This window comes from Momordica charantia (assembly GCF_013281855.1).
Source record: "Momordica charantia cultivar OHB3-1 chromosome 9 unlocalized genomic scaffold, Mcharantia_2.0 BLBB01000009.1, whole genome shotgun sequence".
In the NCBI taxonomy this organism is placed as follows: Eukaryota; Viridiplantae; Streptophyta; class Magnoliopsida; order Cucurbitales; family Cucurbitaceae; genus Momordica; species Momordica charantia.
In genome coordinates, this window is record NW_028275167.1 from 24782411 (window position 1) to 24803166 (window position 20756).

Genomic DNA, 20756 nt, shown 5'->3' on the forward strand with positions numbered 1-20756 from the left:
GACTTTTCTTTTCCTTTATTTTTTCGGAGTTCAATATATAGAAGTGTGAATTCGAACTTACAATCTTTTGGTTGGTTGAACATAAATGTCTTAACCAATTCAGATTCGCAAAAGTTATTTATTGGCACCTTTTGAAAGATATTTTAACACATTTTTTAATAGATACGAAAGAGGACGTAGATTATAAGGATGAAGAAGCCCAATCCCTTACATAAAGAGAAACCTAATCTCGTACAGTTTTTGAAGTACAAAAACTGAAGCACTTGCCCTTTTTCTGTAAAAACAAAACACCAAGCAAATGCCAAATGCTATGAATCTAAATCTTTGAATCAAAGATACGATACGTCAAACAGTTCCAAGCTCAAAGATCGGCTAAAAACGAAACTCGGAACGAGTTAGCACGGGAAATGAGTGTAAACTCCTGCCTACGAGGAAAACCTGGGTTCGGCGCCTGTCGATGATATGCATGTTAAGAAAACAATGTCAAGGAGAAAGATGTATAGTATAGTAAGTAACCATTTGCTACAATTCATCTTTTCGGGGTTGTTTATCGTCATTGCGCGGCCAGAAGAGCCAGCGGAACAGTGATAACTTACTGGTTTCAGGCTCTGATGTCGGTTTTTCCATGTTTGCAGCACACAATGTGTTGAAGTCGTGCTTAAGATGAGGAGCCACAATTTTCTCCTGAAAAGAGGCAAAGTTTCTTTATTTTTTATTTTCATGAAATGAGTCATGACCATATGCTTGTGTATTTCAATCTAGATGGAAATTGTACCTTAAAGACATTAAAGGAGCATAAATCCGAACCGTCGCAACCCTGTTCATCCAAATACAAAAAGTTCATGAAGATTGTAATAAGGACAAGCTGAAGGGTCAAAACGGGAAGTGAACATTATAAATATTTGATATTAGTATCCACCATTCATCATTCAGAATCAAATGATCTATTGACATAGTTTTAGTAGTAATAACATTTAGGGTAAACCTAAAAGTTTGGCCAAGGATAATAAAAGTGATCTTGAAAATTCTAAGAACACAAAACAAAAAACTCTTAAGTGCCTTGAGGGGTAGCATTTAATTTTTCAAAATTTACCCGTGATGTAAAATATGTAATCACATATAGGATGAGATTGAGATTTTGGGAGCTCAAAAAGTGTTTTTAGCCCATAAAAACACACTCGTTAAATAATCAAAAGTCATTTTGAAATTTCTAAAAACAAAAAAAAGTATACTTTTAAGTGCTCCTTTCAAGGATAAGTTACTTTCACCTGAAGTGCTTTTGTTCAAAAGCTATCCTAAACTCACCAATGATGTACAATATGGATTTTTTAGAAACCGAAGACCAAATATTTGCTAGAGAAATAGGAAATGGAATGAGTGAAACGGTAAACTAGAGTTTATAAATGGTGACGTGCTAACCAGCAATGGTACAGGTTCTTCATTATGCAAAACTCGCACAAAGTACTGATCCGATGAGTTTGCGGGGCAGTTATACAGAACCAGCATGTTATTCCCAGCAAAAGGTGCAACGTTGCCCCCCTTCCAAATTCTAGTTGCTGGAGGCCGTGGAGGAAGTTGCAAAGGCTCTTCCCTTTGTATTTGTCTAAATTCTGTATATTTAGATAACGAAAACCCGAAACTAAGAAAGGGGCCGCGGCTGCCATGGGAGTACATAAATTTATGTGTACTTTGGACATACAAAAACAAGGGGAAAATATTCTAGAAGCACTTACCAGATCCTTCAAGGAAGAGCCCAAGCAAACAAGTGAATGGAACCACAGTTTCAGCATGAGCAAAACGAAGTCTTGCCTTTTCATAGCTGCCAGGAGCTTGTTTTTCTACAAAGTTTAGAACATGGAAACTTAGAATCAGTTGTAATATGGATAAGAATCTAGAAGGCTCTACCCAATAACTTCCAGAATTAGCCATTCAGAATTTCTGCTAAAAAATAAATAGGTAAACTTAGTTGGGAAAGAAAAAGAGTTCAAAATTGATAGGAGATGGTAAGAAATTATTTAAGGGAAATGATCAAACAAAAGAGGTATGAATGATAAAAATCACCATCATCACAGAAATGCATAGGCAATTGATCAGCTATGGTTAATAAAGCAATATGTACCACCTAGCATCTAGTTAACCAATATGTACCACCTAGCCTCTAGAAATTTCTAGATCTTGATGGTACCAACTTGAGTATAGTTTAACTGGTTAAGGCATAAATCCTCAACCAAAGGGTCAGAGGTTCGAATTCCCACCCCACGTGTTGTTTAACTCAAAATACAAAGGTATGCAGAGAGTGAACCGTGAGAATAAAAATCAGCAGACGTAGGTGTATAATATACCTTCTTTGGCCTTGATAGCTTGCTCCATGGATTGGACAATATCTTCCAACAAAGGAACTCCCATTTTATAGTTTAATGAATTACCATAACCCTTCAATATAAACACCTCAACATCATCCGTCCACTCCAACAAAGCAACCTGAGCACGTAAGATAAATATTTGCAAACTGAGAATCATGAAAAGAAGAGATATCAAACATGATAACTGCAGCTTGCTCAGCAAAACCAAAATCATTCAATAAATGATTCTGATACGAGCATAACATAGAAATATGGAAAGCATAGTTGTATTGATAGAAAAGTATTTCTCGTACCGGCTAACCTAACACACTAGCTGACATGGCCATTCAAGAGGGACACCATTCTACCACCACCACCTACCTAATCGTTGGTAATATAATATGTAGGCATTTTGGCAAAAAAAACACTTAAGCTCTCTTTTCTCTCAACTTATGTTTTTTTCTTACTGTTACACTTACAACACCTGGGGTTTTAGTTTAATTTACCGTTTGAACTTACAATCACAACTAGAAATTCATCTCCATATTTAAAGTTTTGATACCTTTTAATATTAGCATGAAACTAATGGATTGCCTACCTCTTGCCTCGTAGTTCTCCACTCTTGAAAAACTATATTTCTCTCCTCCAACTAAAGTTAGGCAGCCTGATATCCCATCTTTCCATATAAGTTTGGATCAAATAGAATTCTTTCAAATTCGTACTAATGCAGGCAACTATACATAACTTAGGCATCTATACACAAAATGAGATGAGAAACAATATGCTATAACTGCTCCATAAACTATGAGCATCTTTTCAATACATTAGAAACCAGCTACCACCAATGACATGCCAATAAACGGTAACCTAAGTAAGACTTATAATCCAAGTACCTCAGAAGGGCTAAACAGTCCACAGGCTTGATCCGTAATGTCCAATAAGGACGCCTCCTGCAGATGATAAAGAGAGAAAAGGATTCTCATTAGATTAAGAAAAACATCAAAATGTAGTAGACAAATAATTACAGAGATACAAACGGACAAGGGGTCTTCTTAGTCATAGACATTTAAAAAGAAGCCGCTTAGAATCATAAACATTTAAAGAAAAGAAGCGGAAGAAGTGAAAGGGGGAAAAAGAACCGAAGACCTAAGTGAAAATTTAACCCATCCTCGCTGATCAAAAGATTCTCTTATCGTATTTACAAGTAAATACACCAAGATAAAATAGTAACCGCAAAATTTCAAAATGCATTTCACCTGAATATATTACGGGGAACTTTGACTTTTCTGTCTTAAGTATAAGAATGAAGAATCACCTGCTTACAGAGAAACCAAAGAGATGAAATGTGCTGCCGAGTAAAATTCAGACCATAACGTTCACTTAGTGACTTAGTTATATCATCAAGTACAGGTTCCTTGAGCTTGTCAACGGCAGGTTCCTGATTCTTCCTATAATCCTGCACCCAAATTGATAGAGATCAACCACAGCAACCGGTCAACCACTAAAGATATATTAAATAATTGGAGGGAGGCTGAGAATAATTTGACATATTTAGAGTTAAATCAGAGAATCGGCTAGAAATAAATCAGAGAAAAGATTTGGAACAACAGAATGAAAGTCAGAAAATTCAGGAACAGTGATGACAGGATGGATATCCAATGAGTCCACCACTTTTATTACTTTTAAGAAAGAAGAACCTCTCATTGAACATGAGATTGAAATGCTTTTATTAGTTTTGATTCTTTTTTAGATTGATATATCTCCAGCAAAAGACACACACATGTTCCTGCATGCATGCCTATATAAAAGGCTCATCACTCTGATACTCGCAGGACACACACATGTTCCTGCATGCCCTATATAAAAAGCTCATCACTCTGATACTCAACACTTCAGAGAACTAAATTTATTGACACTAACCCTTCCACATCTAGTAAAAGAATCTCCCTCCAACCCACAGAATTCTTAACAACCAGTTCTTTGATTAGTTCCAAACTAAAATATTTGGACTTCATGGGAAACCCAAACACTTCTTAACCCCTGCTCCTACCTCACTGGAAAAGAAAAAAACAAACCAACCAACAAAAAGATAAAGAGAGAGGTAGAAGATAGAAAACGAATCATACAACGAACTCCACCACAAAGAGAAGAGGGAAATTGGGCAATGCATTAATTAAATGTTCTAACAAGTAACGTGCTTACTCACAGAGGCTACAATCAAATACAAGGTTGCTAAGCTATAAAGCATCAGCATTAAGTCCAAGCAAGCGATTGTCCACGAAAAAGTCTCACTTGGTCACTTCACTCATCCAAATACAATTGGCAGGAGTGAAAATTGGTTCCCCATTACTTTTTTTTTTTTTTTATTGAAGAGAAACAGAAATTCATTAAAGTAAATAAGGGTTTAAAAACCCTCCCCAATTAGTATAAATATCAGTAACGGATTAATTACAAAAACAAAAAACAAAATTTTCAAGCTTGCACCAAGAGGTAGCTGAAAACAAAAAATAGTCGAAAGGATGAGTGAAACTACTCCTTATCCCACCAAAAGTTTTGTGGTTTCTCTCAAGCCATGTATTCCATGGGAAGCTTCTGATCAAATTCAACCAAAGGACTTTGGCCTTCTTCTTGAAGGGATGTGCCAGCAGAAGGATATGAAGGTTGGCCGAAAGTTTTGGATGAATGGCATGGCCCATCCAAAAGTCCCAAGAAGAGAATTAAATAAAATCATGGCAAAGGAGCAGTGGACAAAAAGGTGGTCCTGTGATTCTGAGATTTGCTTGCAAATATAGCAGTGATGGGTCTCCATTACATCCTTCATAATTCTTGCTTTTCCAAAAACAGGTAATTACATGACGGAATTATTTCTAGAGTCTCAAAGATGGACTACAAAGGGGCTAGATAGCTGAAATGACAAAACTGCCAGTAACTACATTTTTCTTTAGGCTGAATGATGCAAGCTAACTCTAAACTACATGCGATGCTTAGAATTCCATTAGTATGATGCTATTAAGTTTTTTCTTTCTTTCCTATACCAGAAAGATGGATGTTTCTGGAAATTTGATGGGAATTATTATTATATATACAGCCGACAACCTAGTTTATTTTTTATCTTTTATCGTCCAACACCACATATTCACAAGTTTTAAGCACCTGCAAGAAATAGATGACACTTAGAAAGACTACTGAAAAATAGACATATCAATACATGTTCAAGAGGGTATGAGTACTTGAATCATCGTGCACAAACTGCCACTTAATAACAGAAGTGCAAAATATGAAACAAAATGAAAATAATAATGTGCGACAAATTTTGGCAAATTTAGGCTGGATTAATAAGAAGATAATCAAGATTTCATGGTTACCTCATATCTTTGACAACAATCAAAAAACCTAAGCATAGTATCACTGGCACGACTTTCACTGATAACAGAAAAAGCTCGATGACGACCTGATCCAAGGCTTCCTCTACCACTAAACAGCCCCATGCCAAATGCCACAGCACTAGCTGATGCCCGAGGAACCTAATTATTAATGGAGGAAGGCACATAAGCATACAGATTCTAGTTCTAACAATAAATGGAACTTGAGGTATATATCCTTCCAATCAAACAAATAATTAATCTATAACAATTAAAATTAAAGGGCACACAAAATAAAAAGCAAAAGAGGAAATAACCTGAGTTGCTTTAATTGCATATACTTCTGGATGATAATCATCACTAAACAATTCCAGAAACATCTTTCTTGTTCGGATTCCAAGATCATACAATTCTTCCTCTCCTTTAGAAATTAATTCTCCACCCTTCACTTTTCCTTTCCAAGGAGATTTCCATCCCTTCATCCAAGAAGGAACTCTATGCAGAGACAAGCCATTTTCTACTGCAACTCTTATAAGCATCTCCAAACGACTTTCCAAGTTGTCCAACTCTCTAATCCGTTTTTTTGTTGGAGCACGAGTCCCATGCCTGGCCTGAGAAAAAAAAACCATTAAAACTATTCATTCTTTGAAGTCTTTAGCTTTCAAAGAAATACAGTTAAGTCTAGTAAGTCTTGTTGAGTCAAAATCATGCAAAAAATTCTATTATAGAATCCTGAGTTACGCACGAAAGTACTAATAGATTCACATACATATGCACCAAAGAAACATATATTCCGATAGAAACCATGGCACGAAATCAATCTCGCATACCTCCCCTTCAATTAGTTATTATTAAGGTATCATGTGTCATTTAAGTTCTTACCGTATTCATTTGAACAAGCAACTTAACACATATTGACCAGATAACAAACTGTTGAGTCTAGTGATATAGCACAAAGATGGACAGATCAGTCTCAACAGAGCATAACTTGCAAAAATTGAAACTTATGTCAATTTTTGAAAAACTATTAGACAAGGTTTTTTTTTTTAATGAGAAACCAAGCTTTTCATTGAGACAAATGAAAACAAAAGCAAATGTACAAGGGCATAAAAAAAAACAGCCCGCAAGGGAGAACCCCACTAAAAAAAAGGGTCTCCAATCCAAAAGAATCAAGCCTAACGTATAATTACAAAACAACCTCGAAACATAAAGATACATTAAATCATAAGATCCCAAACAGGCTCCCGATCTCTTTCCACTCCCCAAAAAATCCTATTATCTCTCTCGAGCCAAATCCCACACACAAGATAGCTAAGCAACAAGCTTGCCACAAAAAACTCCCTTTTCCCCAAAGGGAGGAGACAAAAGCACTTCCTCCAAAATAGCCCTGCACTCCCTATTACGGACCCAAGCCACCTCAAAGGTCTCAAAAAACCGCCCCCAAATGCTCTGGGAGAATGGACAGAGTCACAAAAGATGATATAGGTCCTCCGAGGCATTCTTGCAGAGAACACACCATTGTGGGCCTCAAGCAACACGAAGAACTCCTTTGAACACGATCCAAGGTATTAATTTTCCCAAGTAAGACCTGCCACACGAACACCTTAATTTTCTTTGAAATTTTCACTTTCCAAAGCGAGGCGAACACCGGGACTAAGGGGGAAGGTAAGGGGAACACAAAAGCTTGAAGAAGGAGCAACAAGATAACCCATTCGACGAACTAGGGGACCAAACATGAATATCCTTTCCACCTTGAAAAATAGAAGTACCTGAAAGCAAGAGAAGCAGCTCAGCAGCTTCCCAGGATTCTTTGTCAGTCAAAGACCAGTCGAGGCCTAAAGAAAGAGACAACCCAACCCCTCTAGAATCTAATACAGAGACCACCGAATGTAACCTCTTGTTCGATAAATGATAGAGACAAGGGAATAAAGAACAAAGGGGTTTATTACCCACCCAGAGGTCCTCCCAAGAGTAGGTATCAAGGTCATTCCCAACTGAACAAAACAAAAATTGGGAGAAGAAAGGAAAGCCAGAGGAGATAGCCTTCCAGGGGTTGTTAGCGCTAACCTTAAGTTCTCTGCTTGAGGCCCAGTCAAAAGGGTGCGGCCATACTTGCTCATGATAATCCTACACCATAGGGCACTAGGCTCTTGAAAGAACCACCCCAACCATTTAGCCAAAAGCGCATCATTTTTTTATCTCAGCTTCCCAATACCCAAACCCCCCCGCCTCCAGAGACTTGGAAACCACCTCCCACTTAACTAAGTGAGCCCCACCTCCCTTGTCCACCCGTTCTCAAAGGAAGTCTCTCATAATTTTCTCCACACTTTTACTGACTGAAACAGGAACTTTAAAAAGAGAAAGGTAATACAAAGGGATCCCACTTGCAATAATTCTTGCTAAGAAGACCGCCCATGTTGTGGCAATTCCACCCAGAAGGTAATGGGTTTGTTTGAGTAATAGCAATGAGATTCCCCAATATCATGCTAAGAATAGCTAGGATTTCCATAAAAAGATGTCATTCGTTTGATGAGAAATAAAAAGGAATATTGAAAATTCTACCAGTCGTGATCGTTACAAAGGATGATGCCATAGGGAGAGATCGAGCTTCAAGAAATAGCAAATGGTCTTCTTGGTATATCTAGATAATAGGTAGCATCATAAACCGAAACATTGTGGAGCTACAAAGATAGTTATGAAATCATTAGCACCGCATGAAAACATTCCTCCTAGAGTAGCTGTTAATACGAATAACAAAAACTCTGTGAGAGAAAGGTAATACAACGGAATCCCACTTAGCACTGATTGAATAAGCGTTAGTCTCCCCCTTTGGAGAAGAAGGCTTTCTTCCACAAGGACAGGCGCTTTTGCATCGCTTTTGCATCTTCTCCAACACTGGGGCTCAAAAAGAAAGACTCTTAGGAATTAGGATTATGTCCCAAGGGAAGGCCTAAATAGGAATAAGGGAGATCCGCCACTTCACAACCAACCTTGGAGCCCCACTGGAGAAGTTTCAAGAAATCACAATTAATGCCCAAAAGCGAACTCTTACCTCTATTAATCTTAAGCCCCGAAATGGCCTAAAAAAAGATATGAGGATATTCAGATTGTTAAAAGTAACTTCCTTCCCCGAACAGAAAAAAAGGTATCATCAGCAAACTGAAGGTGAGATAAGCTTATCCTCTCCCTTCCCCCAGCAAAGCCCTCCACAGCTCCCTTATCCACACCTAAAGAGACTAACTTGCTTAGAATATCCACAACCAGGATGAAAAGAAAATGAGTCAGGCGGTCTCCTTGTCTCAAACCCATAGTGGCTCTAATTTTCCCCTTTGGCCTCTCGTTTACCAAGATCGAAAAATTAGTCAACCTTCAGCAGTACCAAATCCAAGATCTCCACTTGAAGCCAAAACCCTTCCTCCACAGCACTTGGTCCAAGAAGTCCCAATCGACATGATCGTAGGCTTTTTCAAAGTCTATCTTAAAAATGACCCCTTCTTGCTTCCTTTTCCTATAATCTTCAATAGCCCCATTGGCGATAAGCACCTAATCCAAGATTTGACACCCTTCCACAAAGGCGCCTTGTGTCACAATCGCACCTTTTCAAAGCAGCTCGAGCGATTGTGCGGCACTTGCTCTAGCTCAAACGAGCAAGTCAGCCGGGAAAAACTGTAAGTTGCGGACAATCTCGGTCGTGGGTCTAGCCTCCGCTCACGTTTTAGGAGAAAATTGGTTTTAGAAAACGTGAGAGAGAAAAACAGTTGAAAACATCTTTAAAACAAGCATTGTAGACATTGGATGCAAGAAAGCTTTGATTGCAAGAAAGTATACAACACTTGGTCGGGGGGATGTTTGATGACTACTTGGTCCCCCCTAAGGTACATTATAAGGCATTTTTGGTGTGGCAGGTGTAGACGTCCTAAGTGGCGAGGAGTCACTCGGTGGCCTACAGGGCCCGTGTGAACTCCGATTGGCTTGAAATTTGGCGTGCTTACATATCTTACTAATACACACCTAGTTCCAAAGCCGCTCGGCCAAAATCCACCTACAACCCCAAAAACCCGATACAAGAAAATTACACTAGAAAGCTTTAAAGACATGAAAGGAAAGCGAGTGGTGAGGATGGTTTGGACATGCGGCCATGGGTAACACACCCTGGACAAGCATGCCCACAACACCTTGCGAGTCCAAAATGGTACCTGGCAAAACTTTCTTAAGTCTATCCGCCAAAGTTTTAGCAATAATTTTGTAAAGACTCGTAAGTCGTAACTAAGCTAATGGGCCCGAACTCTTTGACCTTGGAAGCATTCTCCTTTTTCGGGATCAAGCAAAGATAAGTTTCATTCATGGAAGAATCAATAATACCCCTCTCATGAAATTCCCGAAACACCTTGAACAAATCCTCCTTAATTCTTTCCCAATTGTCTTGGTAAAAAGCTAGGGAGAACCAATCGCGGCCTGTCAAAATCGAATAGCACTTTCCTGATCTCCTCCAAAGAAAAAGGAGCCTCCAATCCTTCCTTATCTGAAGCTGAGAGGACTCCAATCTAACCCCACAAGAAAAGGTATAGGGTTAACCACCAGGGCGTATAACTTTGAGAAAAAAGCAAGTACCTCAGCTTCTATCTCTGAGTCTTCCTTCACCACTTCCCCATTCTCAGCCACCAGGTGATCAATCACATTTTTGTTCTTTCTCCCATTAGCCACATTGTGGAACAACCTCAAGTTGCAATCTCCCTGCCCAACTCACCTTGGCTTTCTGTCTCCAACTCACGTCCTTTAACTATTAGACAAGTTATTTTAAACCCTAATAATTCATAGTCTCTCAATAAAATATTGAAATATAAATACTTTAATTCCATCTAATTCTTTTATGTCTCGTGGAAGGCAATAATTCCCTATTATAAAGCAACAGGCATGAAAGATAATGAACCAAATTGTTTTTGGAAAACAAAAAATTTCCAAACATAACTTACCACAAGATTTAAATGAATAGGAACACATCCATCGGGAGCGGGAGCATAGTTACCATCACGAATACCTCTCGACGCACTATATCTGTCCAGAAAGATCAATATTTGAAGTTAACTTTTTACCTTGACATCGCACTTCCTGACTATGGGAAACTGCATCGTGTTTGCAGAAGAATGTAGGACATTATCTATCTCTCTTTTTTTAACAAGAAACAAGAACTTCCCACTGAAATTTTAAAAGCTAGAAGCTGTCAAGTATCAAAAAATATACCAAAATAGATAAGAAAGCCCCACTAGGCTGAAAATTTAAATTTGTAACCTAATTGCATGAAAGTTTTCCAATTAGAAATAATCTCATTGATTGAATAATTTTGAAAATATCTGGAAAGAACGCATCATGACTTTCCAATAGAAATATAGAAAATTATCACAAGAAGGCGATCACGGTTGCATACAGTGGTAATATAAAATCAGGCTGTGGAGACCTGTAATCGGTTACGCAATCCAACCAATCAAGTTCCTCTATTAAACTCAAGACGTGAACAGAAAACAGCAAAGAAAAAAAAAAAAAAAAAACCCTGCGTGATCAGGCCAATGACTTTCTAGCCATCGGCAAAACAGAAACATTAATGTTTAAAACAGTTTTCAAACAAACACCGCGATATCGAGAGATATTGCCTATCATCAATCACACATAAATAATTAAATCTACACAAAATCAAAACAAAACAGGCATGAAGAAAGACTGAAAAGCAACAAATTTAAAGAGCAGACCCAAAAATAGCGAAATGGATGAGAAAGACGGTTGAGAGAACCTGGTAACAGTCGAGAGATGTTGCTCGACACCGAAAGATTCTTCGGCTATGGAATTAGTGAATCGGAACAAGAAAAATAGAAGCAAAATCGCCATAACCATCTGCTTCGCTCCTGCCATTGGCTTTCTGAAGTGCAGAGAGAAATGCAAGAATATTAGTTATATTACACAGAGCAAGAACCGAAAAGCTCTATTTGAAGTTCGACGAAATGTCAAAAAAAAAAAAAAAAAACTCTACAAAAGCGGCAAGGCAACCACAACTTAATTGGGCCTATGGCGTGGCTCCCCACTAAATAACTTTTCGATGTGTGTGAGCCGGTTCAGTTGGGTTCGGTTGTGTATATTAACGACCGAACCATACATGTGTTATGGAAGAACCGGTTTGGTTTTATTGGCGGTTCGGTTTTTCCCTCTCCTTACCTCTAATGTTGAGGAAATGATTCTAAACCAAAAGGTTTCTTTGTTGTCAGTAGGAGTGCATGTGGAGTCATTGAAATTCCATAGCTCTCCGAACCCCTTTGTCTCCCTTTGCTGGAAGTGGGAGACCAACCCCTCAGGATACCCCAAAAAAAAAAAAAAAATGGGTTGGATCTATTGAATGAGATCCTCGGAACAGGACTTGGAGATATGAGTTGATCGAATGCAGGAAAGTCCATGCAATCTATTCTTATCAATAAGAAGTAGTAGAGAAAGAATCATCTTTTGTAATCACAGTTAAATCTATAACGGCCCATCAAAATAGGTTTAGTAATTTGATAGAATTTTTTTCATCGGAAGGAGAATTATTTGAAATGAATTGTAATTAAATTTCTTTTCTTTGATGGAAAATAAAATAAAAGGTTTACTTTTAATCTTAATTTATTAATTGAAAAATAAAATATAACAAGGTTAAATAAGTAATTTATCTTAATAATCTATAAAACTTGCAAAATCTGATCATTTTGGTCATTATACTTTTTTACGTAAAATTAAGTATCTTTCTCATGATAACAAACAATAAATTTCATTTGAAGTACATTAGGATTTTGAGTTATATCCCAACAATACGTTAGGATTGTCAAAAGAGAAATATGTTTTACAAATAATAAAAATGGCTTTTGGTTGTCCCACGTGAAAAGATTTTGATGTTGAAAAAGAGTTTTATCGAGAGATCTTTTGGTGGGCTTACAAACGATTTATCGAGTGAACCTAAGATATCTCTCCACACGTATGTCACCGTCATCGTCCTTCCGGTCGGACGCGCGGACGGGTTCGGGTAACTAACCGACAACTTCATTTACTAGTTTCACTTTTACCTAAATTTGCCTTTTAATAATTTTACCGTTAAAATATGTAACGGAAGCAAACATAGTGGAATTTGAGGGACATTGAGAAAGAGAGGGAGACAGATCTTATTTGAAAAGACAAAATTGTCAACAAAAGATTTTCAGATCATAGATTTTATATTATAGATTTCAGGGATAAGTTAACAACAACGGTTTGTCTTAAAGCGAACATAGTTCAGCGCCAACTAAGAGGTTGTGAGTTTGATCTCTCATCCCACACATGTTGTACATTATATCTCGATCATTATTTAATAGTGTTGGTCTCTTGAAATTCTATTAACATTGATTTTTCATATGAAATATTTTCACATTGTTATATGATAATGTTTAATTATCTATAATATATATATATATATAAGGGGCTACAGGGAGAAACTTTTTATCCCTATTTTACCTTTTTAATTTCAACATTCTCATAGATATTTTGAGGGCAATTTTGTCCTTCAAATATAAAATTTTCTCTCTCACTCCCTGTTGTCCACTAATTGTGCTACCAATTTTTATATGTGCAAGTGTACACAATCGTCGCAGTAAATAATAAAAGTTTGAATCCACAAAGACTAAATGCTTAAATACTCAATATTTATTCAAGGAAACAATACAATAAACCAAGGAGTTTTTATTTTTACTAAGACTAAATATATTGAGGTAAATACTATTTAAAGCGAGTCTCTTAAATCAAACACAAGGGTGAAGTCCGCTAGTTTACCACACATCCACAATCACTTAATAACACTGTATAAAAACAAGGGCGTAAGGGGGAAAGGAAGTCGACTCGTCTGGGTCACTCTAACTATGTTGTAGCATTAATGAAGTATTGCAATGGTCAAAGAGACAAGGTGTTTGGACACCCCATATTTATAGCATATACGCACAGTTCTTACGACCAAACTAGGTGATGTTTATCCCTAAGTCACCACACGCTAAACTCAAGTAGGCTTTAGCCCAAGATGAAAGGTTTCGCTCATTAATACATTTTCCCAAATGTTATCAAAGAGGTATTTCAAAATGGTGATCAAGCATGTTGAAAGTAGATTGATAAAGCAACTTCAACTCAAAGCAAACTTTCATTAACGCAAACAACAAGGTTACAACCCAGAAAATAAGTCTAGAACATCTCCCCCTTACACAAGTTGGTTAGCTATGCAAAGCCATAAGCAGAGTCAAACAAAATGTAGGAATGAAAATAATACAAAGATGAGAAAATGAAGAAAATGAGTTGAAGATCAGCTCACAAATGCCACTGAAGAGTCTTCTTCTTCTCTTGACTTTCTCCAACGGTTTTGTAGAGAGGGTTTCTTGGAGCGAGGGTGGATTCCTTCAAGAATGAATAAGGGGAATGTTTCTTGATGTGTGTGTCCTTGGAGGTTTCTTCTCTTGTTTGTATTTATACCCCTTCAGATCTTAGGGCAACAACATGGACCTCGAGGGACTCAGCTCTCACTTTTGGGTAAAACCTCCAATTACTGTGGTAAATCCCGTTGGGCAGTCCTTTCACTGTCAGCTTGTCGTTTTCTGCTACTTTCTGAATTTGAATCTGATGCTAGCATCGTCAAAGCTGTAGCAAAATGCACTAAAATTAACTCAATTGCAATTGACAATACTACAATGTAGAAAGCTAGTGTTTATGATTTTTTTAGCACAAAATCAGTAAATAAGGGTGCAAGTGATGCTATATTTAGCTAATTTATACCAACATTATACCCAAATAACTCTCTATTTGGAGAGTTATCACACCATTTCTCTACCTCCCATGCCACTTTCTTTTTTTTTCATTTCTTTTAAAATATTTAATCTCCATCATTACAAATTTTAAATTTCTCAAATTAATTTTCTCTTTCTAATAAACTCTCCCTCTTAAAGGTTAGAATATGGAAGGTTTTGTCTCTTTATTTCTATGTTAAAAGGTTATAACTTATTTTGAATTATAATTAATAAAGAATTTCAAAAGTTTCGTAGCTTTTTATTTTCTACAACTATATAAAGAGTTTTTTCTTACTCTTTCTCCCAATTTTTTCTTCATCAAAACTTGAGTTTCTCTTCTCATTCGGTATGTAAATTTTTTCCTTTAGTCAATGTCTTGTGTTTTCTTATATTTAGTTAGATCGTTTGATCGAATATTCAACTTTTTTAGTTTTTTTTTCCAAACGACTCAATCAACTGGAAAAAGGAAAGTGAAAATGAGTGATAAGATCGAATCACCTTGGACGGATTCACTTTGGGATGACACTTGATAACCGCGAGGACTCTCTCAATGACCTCCTCCTTGGTAAGGTGATCATCGTGTCATGAAAATAGCCGGAGCAATCAATCGGAACATGGATGCGGTTGGCATTCCCAGCGAACTAGGGCAAGGAATTGGACTGGAACTCAAACATAGCAAAGAACGTCTGCCCTGAACACATCTCTATCTCTCACTATTTTTTTTTTGTCGTTTTATTTTTCAATGACTCAAATAAGAAATTGAAACAAAGTTATATTTACTTTTATGTATTGTTATGTTCAGGGAAAAAAAATGAAAAATCCATGAATATGTGTTTTTTTTTAGAATTTTTTTTTTAAATAATTGAAGAATAATACTTTTAATTACACTAACCACATCAGTGGGTTATGAGAATTATTGAGATGTTGTTTTATGAGATAAACATTGAAAATACGAAAAAACTTGGTGAGGTAAACATTTAGAGATAAAAAAACCAAATTATAATATAAATTTTAACTACTTAATTAAATTTTATATTTTTAAACATTGAAATAAAAACTATGAAATTTCATGTGCACCGCACGTGTTTCTTACTAGTAAATATTAAAAGTGGTGAAATTTTAAAAGTTTTAAGACTTCTTTATCTCTTTCAACTAGGACTCTCTTGTCAAATTGAGTAGAACTCATCGGTAATTGACATATATCGCCAACTAATATAGGTTGTGAGTTCGATCCCCTACCCGGACATGTTAACTAAGGAAACCTCTTCACTTTACTTCATCTATAAAAGACTATCTTCCAAACATTTCCAACACACAATTATGAGAGCAATAAAATAAACTAAACATATAAAATACCCAAACAATCTCTCTCCAAAACTGTCGACAACACCGAAGGGCCTTCTTCCATCCGGATCGCGTTCTCCTTCTGCAACAAAGCTCGTCTCGCCAAAGATGAGCAGCCCCATATCCTTCTTTTTTCGTAAAATTGTAAGTTGGCATGGAGTCTATTTACTAGATATTCCTTAGCCTCTCGGACAATCAAACCCTCTGATAAATCATCTTCGTTATGCTGAAATACGTTGAAAATTTGTTGTTCGGTAGTTATGAACTTTAGTAAAAGGTAAATAATATATATACACACATAATTCAACTACTTATATTTTATTTTATGTTTTAAATTAAATAATATATTTTAATAGTTATTGATAATATATTCCGAGTAACATGCTTTTTAAATTTTAAATATTCTTGAGAAATAAAATTTTACAAAATATTTTCCAAAATGAGATAGTTTTTTTAATCTATTTTCATAGTTATAATTTTTTAAATTATTTTTAGAAAATAAATTCACAAAATTTCTTATATTAAAAAGTTTTAGATTTTGTCATTTCAATTTTATGAATGGACCTATTATTAAATTTTAATTTTTATAGAGAAATAAAATTGTAAAAAATTAATTTTCAAAATATAGTAATTTTTTAATCTATTTTCCATATTTATAAAGTTCTAAATTATCAAAAAAAATAAATAAATTCACAAAAGTCTCGTATATTCAAGGCTTCATGAAGAAGCCTTGCACGATTTATACGCCCACCACGATGGCACCGTTTAAGTTTTAATGAAGTTAGTTTATCTAATAAAAAAATCTTGAATGTACATATTATTAATTTTACTATATTTTTATATTTTTTCTTGAAACATTATTTTAAAAAGTTCAATAAACATTATTTAACCATTAAAATACTATAATTTTGAAGTTCCATTATTGATTATAAACATAAAATCATAATTAATAAAGAAAATGAAGGTATTAAAAAGGAAAAGAAAAAAAAACTCTTGGGAGAGGAGGATTTTAAATAAAAATAATAATTTAGTAAATATAATTTGGGTATTAATTCTAAAATAAGGATAAAATTGTCAAAAAAAAAAGTTTCTCATGTACATGTATAAGGCTCATAAACTATGTAAGAACTGGTCGATTGAAGTAGTCGGGTCGTATGTGTAGGTTTTAAAAAAAAATTCACATTGAATTTGAATTTCAAAATAAAGGAGCAGTTATGTAACTGCTCTCCCGCGAAAATGTCTCCACTCTCTCACTAGGTGTGTGTCACACGGGAGGTTTTTTCTTGAAAAACAGAGAGTTTCATGAAAAAAACTATCAGAGAGAATCGAGTTGAATTGTCTCAAAATTCTTCACCATTTGAAGAATTCATGCGGTGAATCGTGAGATTTTTCCGTTCGTGATGGATCTCTAACTGATTCTAAATATGTGACATGCACATAAATAAATATAAATATATTTTACAAGTGGCACATTTTATATGAAATAAGTATGGAAGTTCTCCATGTTGCAGGGATTGGAAATTTTCCCTCTGTTAGCGATAGTAATAGAAGTTCGAACCTTTTATAACTATTTTCTAAAGGTTGGGACAAAACTATCACTTCTTGAAACTTAGGAACTAATAAAAACTTATCCTCAAATTCAGAGATCAAAAGTGTATTTTCTCTTATATTTTTGTTGTATTAAGTTTAAACTGCAGTTTGTGCTAAAAAAAAGTCGAAATAATAAGTATAAAGTATGTACTTTAAATAAAATAAGATATTTTTTAAAATTAAAAATCTGTTCAAACAAATGGCTCAAACTTCACCACTAGGTCATCACTTTTAAAGGGAGCGGAGATTCGACTTCGTACCATAAGAAAAGTGACAATTACTTGTTGGGAGGTAAAGCTACAACATGTCACGTGGATCGAGAACCATGGTTCACGACCAGTCTTATGACACCGATTTGCAAAGCTCAATGAAGGACACTTGAGCTTCAAACGAGGCACATGCACCTTAGCATGCATGTCAAATTCGAGCTGAGAATGTGACAACTTTGAGAAACAATTAGAAACTCTTCAACAACCTTAGTAACGAATTAAGAGTTGTAGTAATTAACATAAATATTCCCTTTAACCTCTATAAATACGTCATCGTTCTCACTCAAAGATACAAAATATAACTGGACTGACCTAGAGATTCAGGCATTAAACTAAACATGAGCGTCAAAATGTTTGTTATCTTCATGCAAATATCCTTGCATAACTTGCTCTGCATAGCTCAATCGATTAATTCATCGCATATCTCGCATCATTCGAAATTTAGTATATTATAAACATTACTCATTAATAATTATTGATGCGTGGATTTTGACCCTCCGGTTCTTCTTCTCGCACACACCTAACTTGATAATAAGGGAACCGATACTTGCAAAACCAAACCGATCTAAACTGGTGTGACCTCAGTCACACGGGCTCCGATGCTTAAGTTAGCGAGGGAGAGTTTAGAAAATAGTGAGCTAGAGATAAGTCATTTGCCTCTTCAGGGTTGGATCTCACTGTTACTTATAGCCGTGAAGATGATTCCAGAACCTTCCGTAGCCAAACCCTAATTCAGCATTTCAGGGCCCGAGGGGGAATCGTTGATCGCAGGTGGGAGATTCACGGCCCAGCCCGACCCGGGGCCGAGCAGGGGTCGGGACCGAGCCCTACTCCGCCCGGTTGGTTCTCCGCAGGTCGCTTTCATCGTAGTCTGCCTCGGCGCTAGGTCGTCATTTGGGCCAGCCCGTTACGTCGCGGGCCGATCTCCCTCAATCGATGATATCGGGCTTCAACTCATTGTCTCATTTCGGGTCGTTTTTGTTCTCTATAACAATAGCCCCTACTCTCAAAACAGAAGACGAATAACTGTGTCAAGATCTTTATTTTGAAAGTACCTGTCGCTTGTCGTTACCACGAGATCATTCTATAACATAACCTAACTTATATATATATCAGTGGCTAATAATGTGAAGGTTTCTAACGCACAGAGCTTCTACTAAAAGCTTTTGATCCAATTTTGGATTTTAGCTGCTTGGTTCCTGCCATTGGTTTTGTGCCTTGAGCTTGTCGATACTATTCATGAATTGGAAGTTTTTTTTTCCAATTTTCGTTGACCACAATCAAGTCTCCTGAGCTTGGTTTTATTCTCATATGAGTTTAAACTATTTACTTTTGGCTTGGTGATCTAACTTTAACGGAACTAATGTTGATACCTTTGGATTTCTAACTTGCCTGACTTTTTATGTCAAACTGTTTTATATCCTGTATTTTTCTGCTTTAGTTTTGACCATACTGAACTGTTACTTGCTTTTTGCCTGTTTAGCTTGCTTCTAGGTTTGTTCCAATTTTGAGTTTCTTGATTCGTCGTAGATATGTAGATATTCATATGATTTGTTCCCTCGACTGACCGAGAAAAACAAGTGAAAGAGGCATCTTCCATTCATATCGATTTTGGTTTTTCTGCACCATATTTAGATCTGCCTCTTCTTCGATCCGGAATTCCCAGCAAATCCTTGACTCCTCGAATACAATGGGATTTCACACCTGGCGTCGAAAAGATTGAGAAAAATCAGTCTAGCCCCCTGCTTGAGAAATTTATTTCAGAATGAACATAAAAACTCAAGTATCACGTCGAATGTTGAAGACTTTATTAGTAGGAAGATCATCTTGTCGAAGATTTAGTTACGATAACTTTAGTTGGTCCAAATAATGGAAAAACATAAAAATGTCTAGAAATATGTCGAACTAGTGGTAGTATGTTTTGAGGTGTTGAGGATGCCATGGGTATAGTAAGGCCTTCCCCCGTTGGTCTTCTAGAGCATAAGTGTCTATTTGCACCACTTTAGTGACTTTGTATGGGCCTTCCCATGTTGGTCCGAACGCCCCGCTAGTTGAATCTTTGGTATTGGACATAATGTTTCTTAACACCAGATCACATTCTTTAAAGTCACGTTCCTTAACCTTCGAGTTGTAGTATCGAGCTATTCGATTTTTGTATTTAGTCGTTTGTAGCCGTGCTGTTTCTCGATGTTCTTCTAATAGGTCGAGGTTGAGTTGTACGGATTCGTTGTTGTCAAGTAGACTGAACTGCTCTACCCTTGAGGAGGGGAGTCCAATTTCGACTGGCACTACCGCTTCAGTACCAAATGATAGTGAAAATGACGTTTCTCCTGTCGAAGTACAAGGTGTTGTTCTGTAGGCCCATAATGCATTGTCGTACTGCTTTTCATTATCACTGATAATGGTGTAGGGTATTCCAAGGTGGCAAATTATATATTGTCGAACTCTTTCCCATTATCACATAATAGAAAAAAATAATATCTTTTTGCAAAGGTAAATAAAAAAAAAAATAATATCATAGAAGTTTCTTAGCACGTAAGTGGATTTAATAATTTGCCACGATTTACACCAACCTTAATTTTGTCGTTATTTCAAAACTACCATAGTTTTGTTTTTTTTTCCTTTCAAATACATTCCTTTTTTTTAATGTTATCTTTATTCATAATAAATAAATTCATAATTATTCCTTTGGAAGGCCATTGAAAAATCATAGGTATGGACAAAAACCCAACCAAACCCTTTTTAAAAGGATCCAAACGAACCATGGTAGATTTAGAAAATAAAAAATAAACAAAGTCAACTCCAATGAAATTGATATATAATTCAATTTAGTAATTTACAATTCAATCGTTACATACACCATTTTAAAAATATTACATATAAATATGATAGTCAATTTTATAAGTAGTCGTCCTCGTCTATTTAATCAAAGTATAATTTTAACACAAAAATTAATCCAATTATCTAACACAATGATTAGGTTTAATATATCTGCATACATATTTTCAAACCTCGCTTAATTACGATATTAAATAT

General features: G+C 36.0%; 1 protein-coding gene across 2 annotated transcripts; it reads right to left on the minus strand.

The window, feature by feature from the left end:
- Window positions 1-181: 181 nt before the first annotated feature.
- On the minus strand, window positions 182-11706 carry LOC111015966 (histidine acid phosphatase family protein). 2 transcript variants are annotated; one of them, XM_088117709.1, is made up of 12 exons: window positions 11490-11706; window positions 10678-10759; window positions 6022-6315; window positions 5708-5866; window positions 3658-3798; window positions 3236-3292; window positions 2343-2481; window positions 1734-1838; window positions 1420-1610; window positions 776-817; window positions 597-684; window positions 182-451 (listed from the first exon to the last, which is right to left on the minus strand). In XM_088117709.1, exons 1-12 carry the CDS (start codon window positions 11606-11608, stop codon window positions 426-428), a joined length of 1443 nt encoding a protein of 480 aa, XP_087973835.1. In that variant the 5' UTR covers window positions 11609-11706; the 3' UTR covers window positions 182-425. The 2 variants fall into 2 exon arrangements, with proteins under 2 accessions (XP_087973835.1, XP_087973834.1); XM_088117708.1 differs by having other exon boundaries at window positions 300-684; window positions 11490-11705.
- Between the last annotated feature and the right edge of the window lie 9050 nt (window positions 11707-20756).

What these genes read in the sequence shown, in the direction of transcription:
- LOC111015966 (XM_088117708.1), bottom strand. Translation starts at nt 11,608, where the DNA reads ATGGCAGGAGCGAAGCAGATGGTTATGGCGATTTTGCTTCTATTTTTC. An exon ending in ATGCAATTAAAGCAACTCAG is followed by an intron (nt 5,867 to 6,021) that starts GTTATTTCCTCT and finishes ATTAATAATTAG; the next exon opens with GTTCCTCGGGCATCAGCTAG. An exon ending in AGCTATCAAGGCCAAAGAAG is followed by an intron (nt 1,839 to 2,342) that starts GTATATTATACA and finishes TAAACTTTGTAG; the next exon opens with AAAAACAAGCTCCTGGCAGC.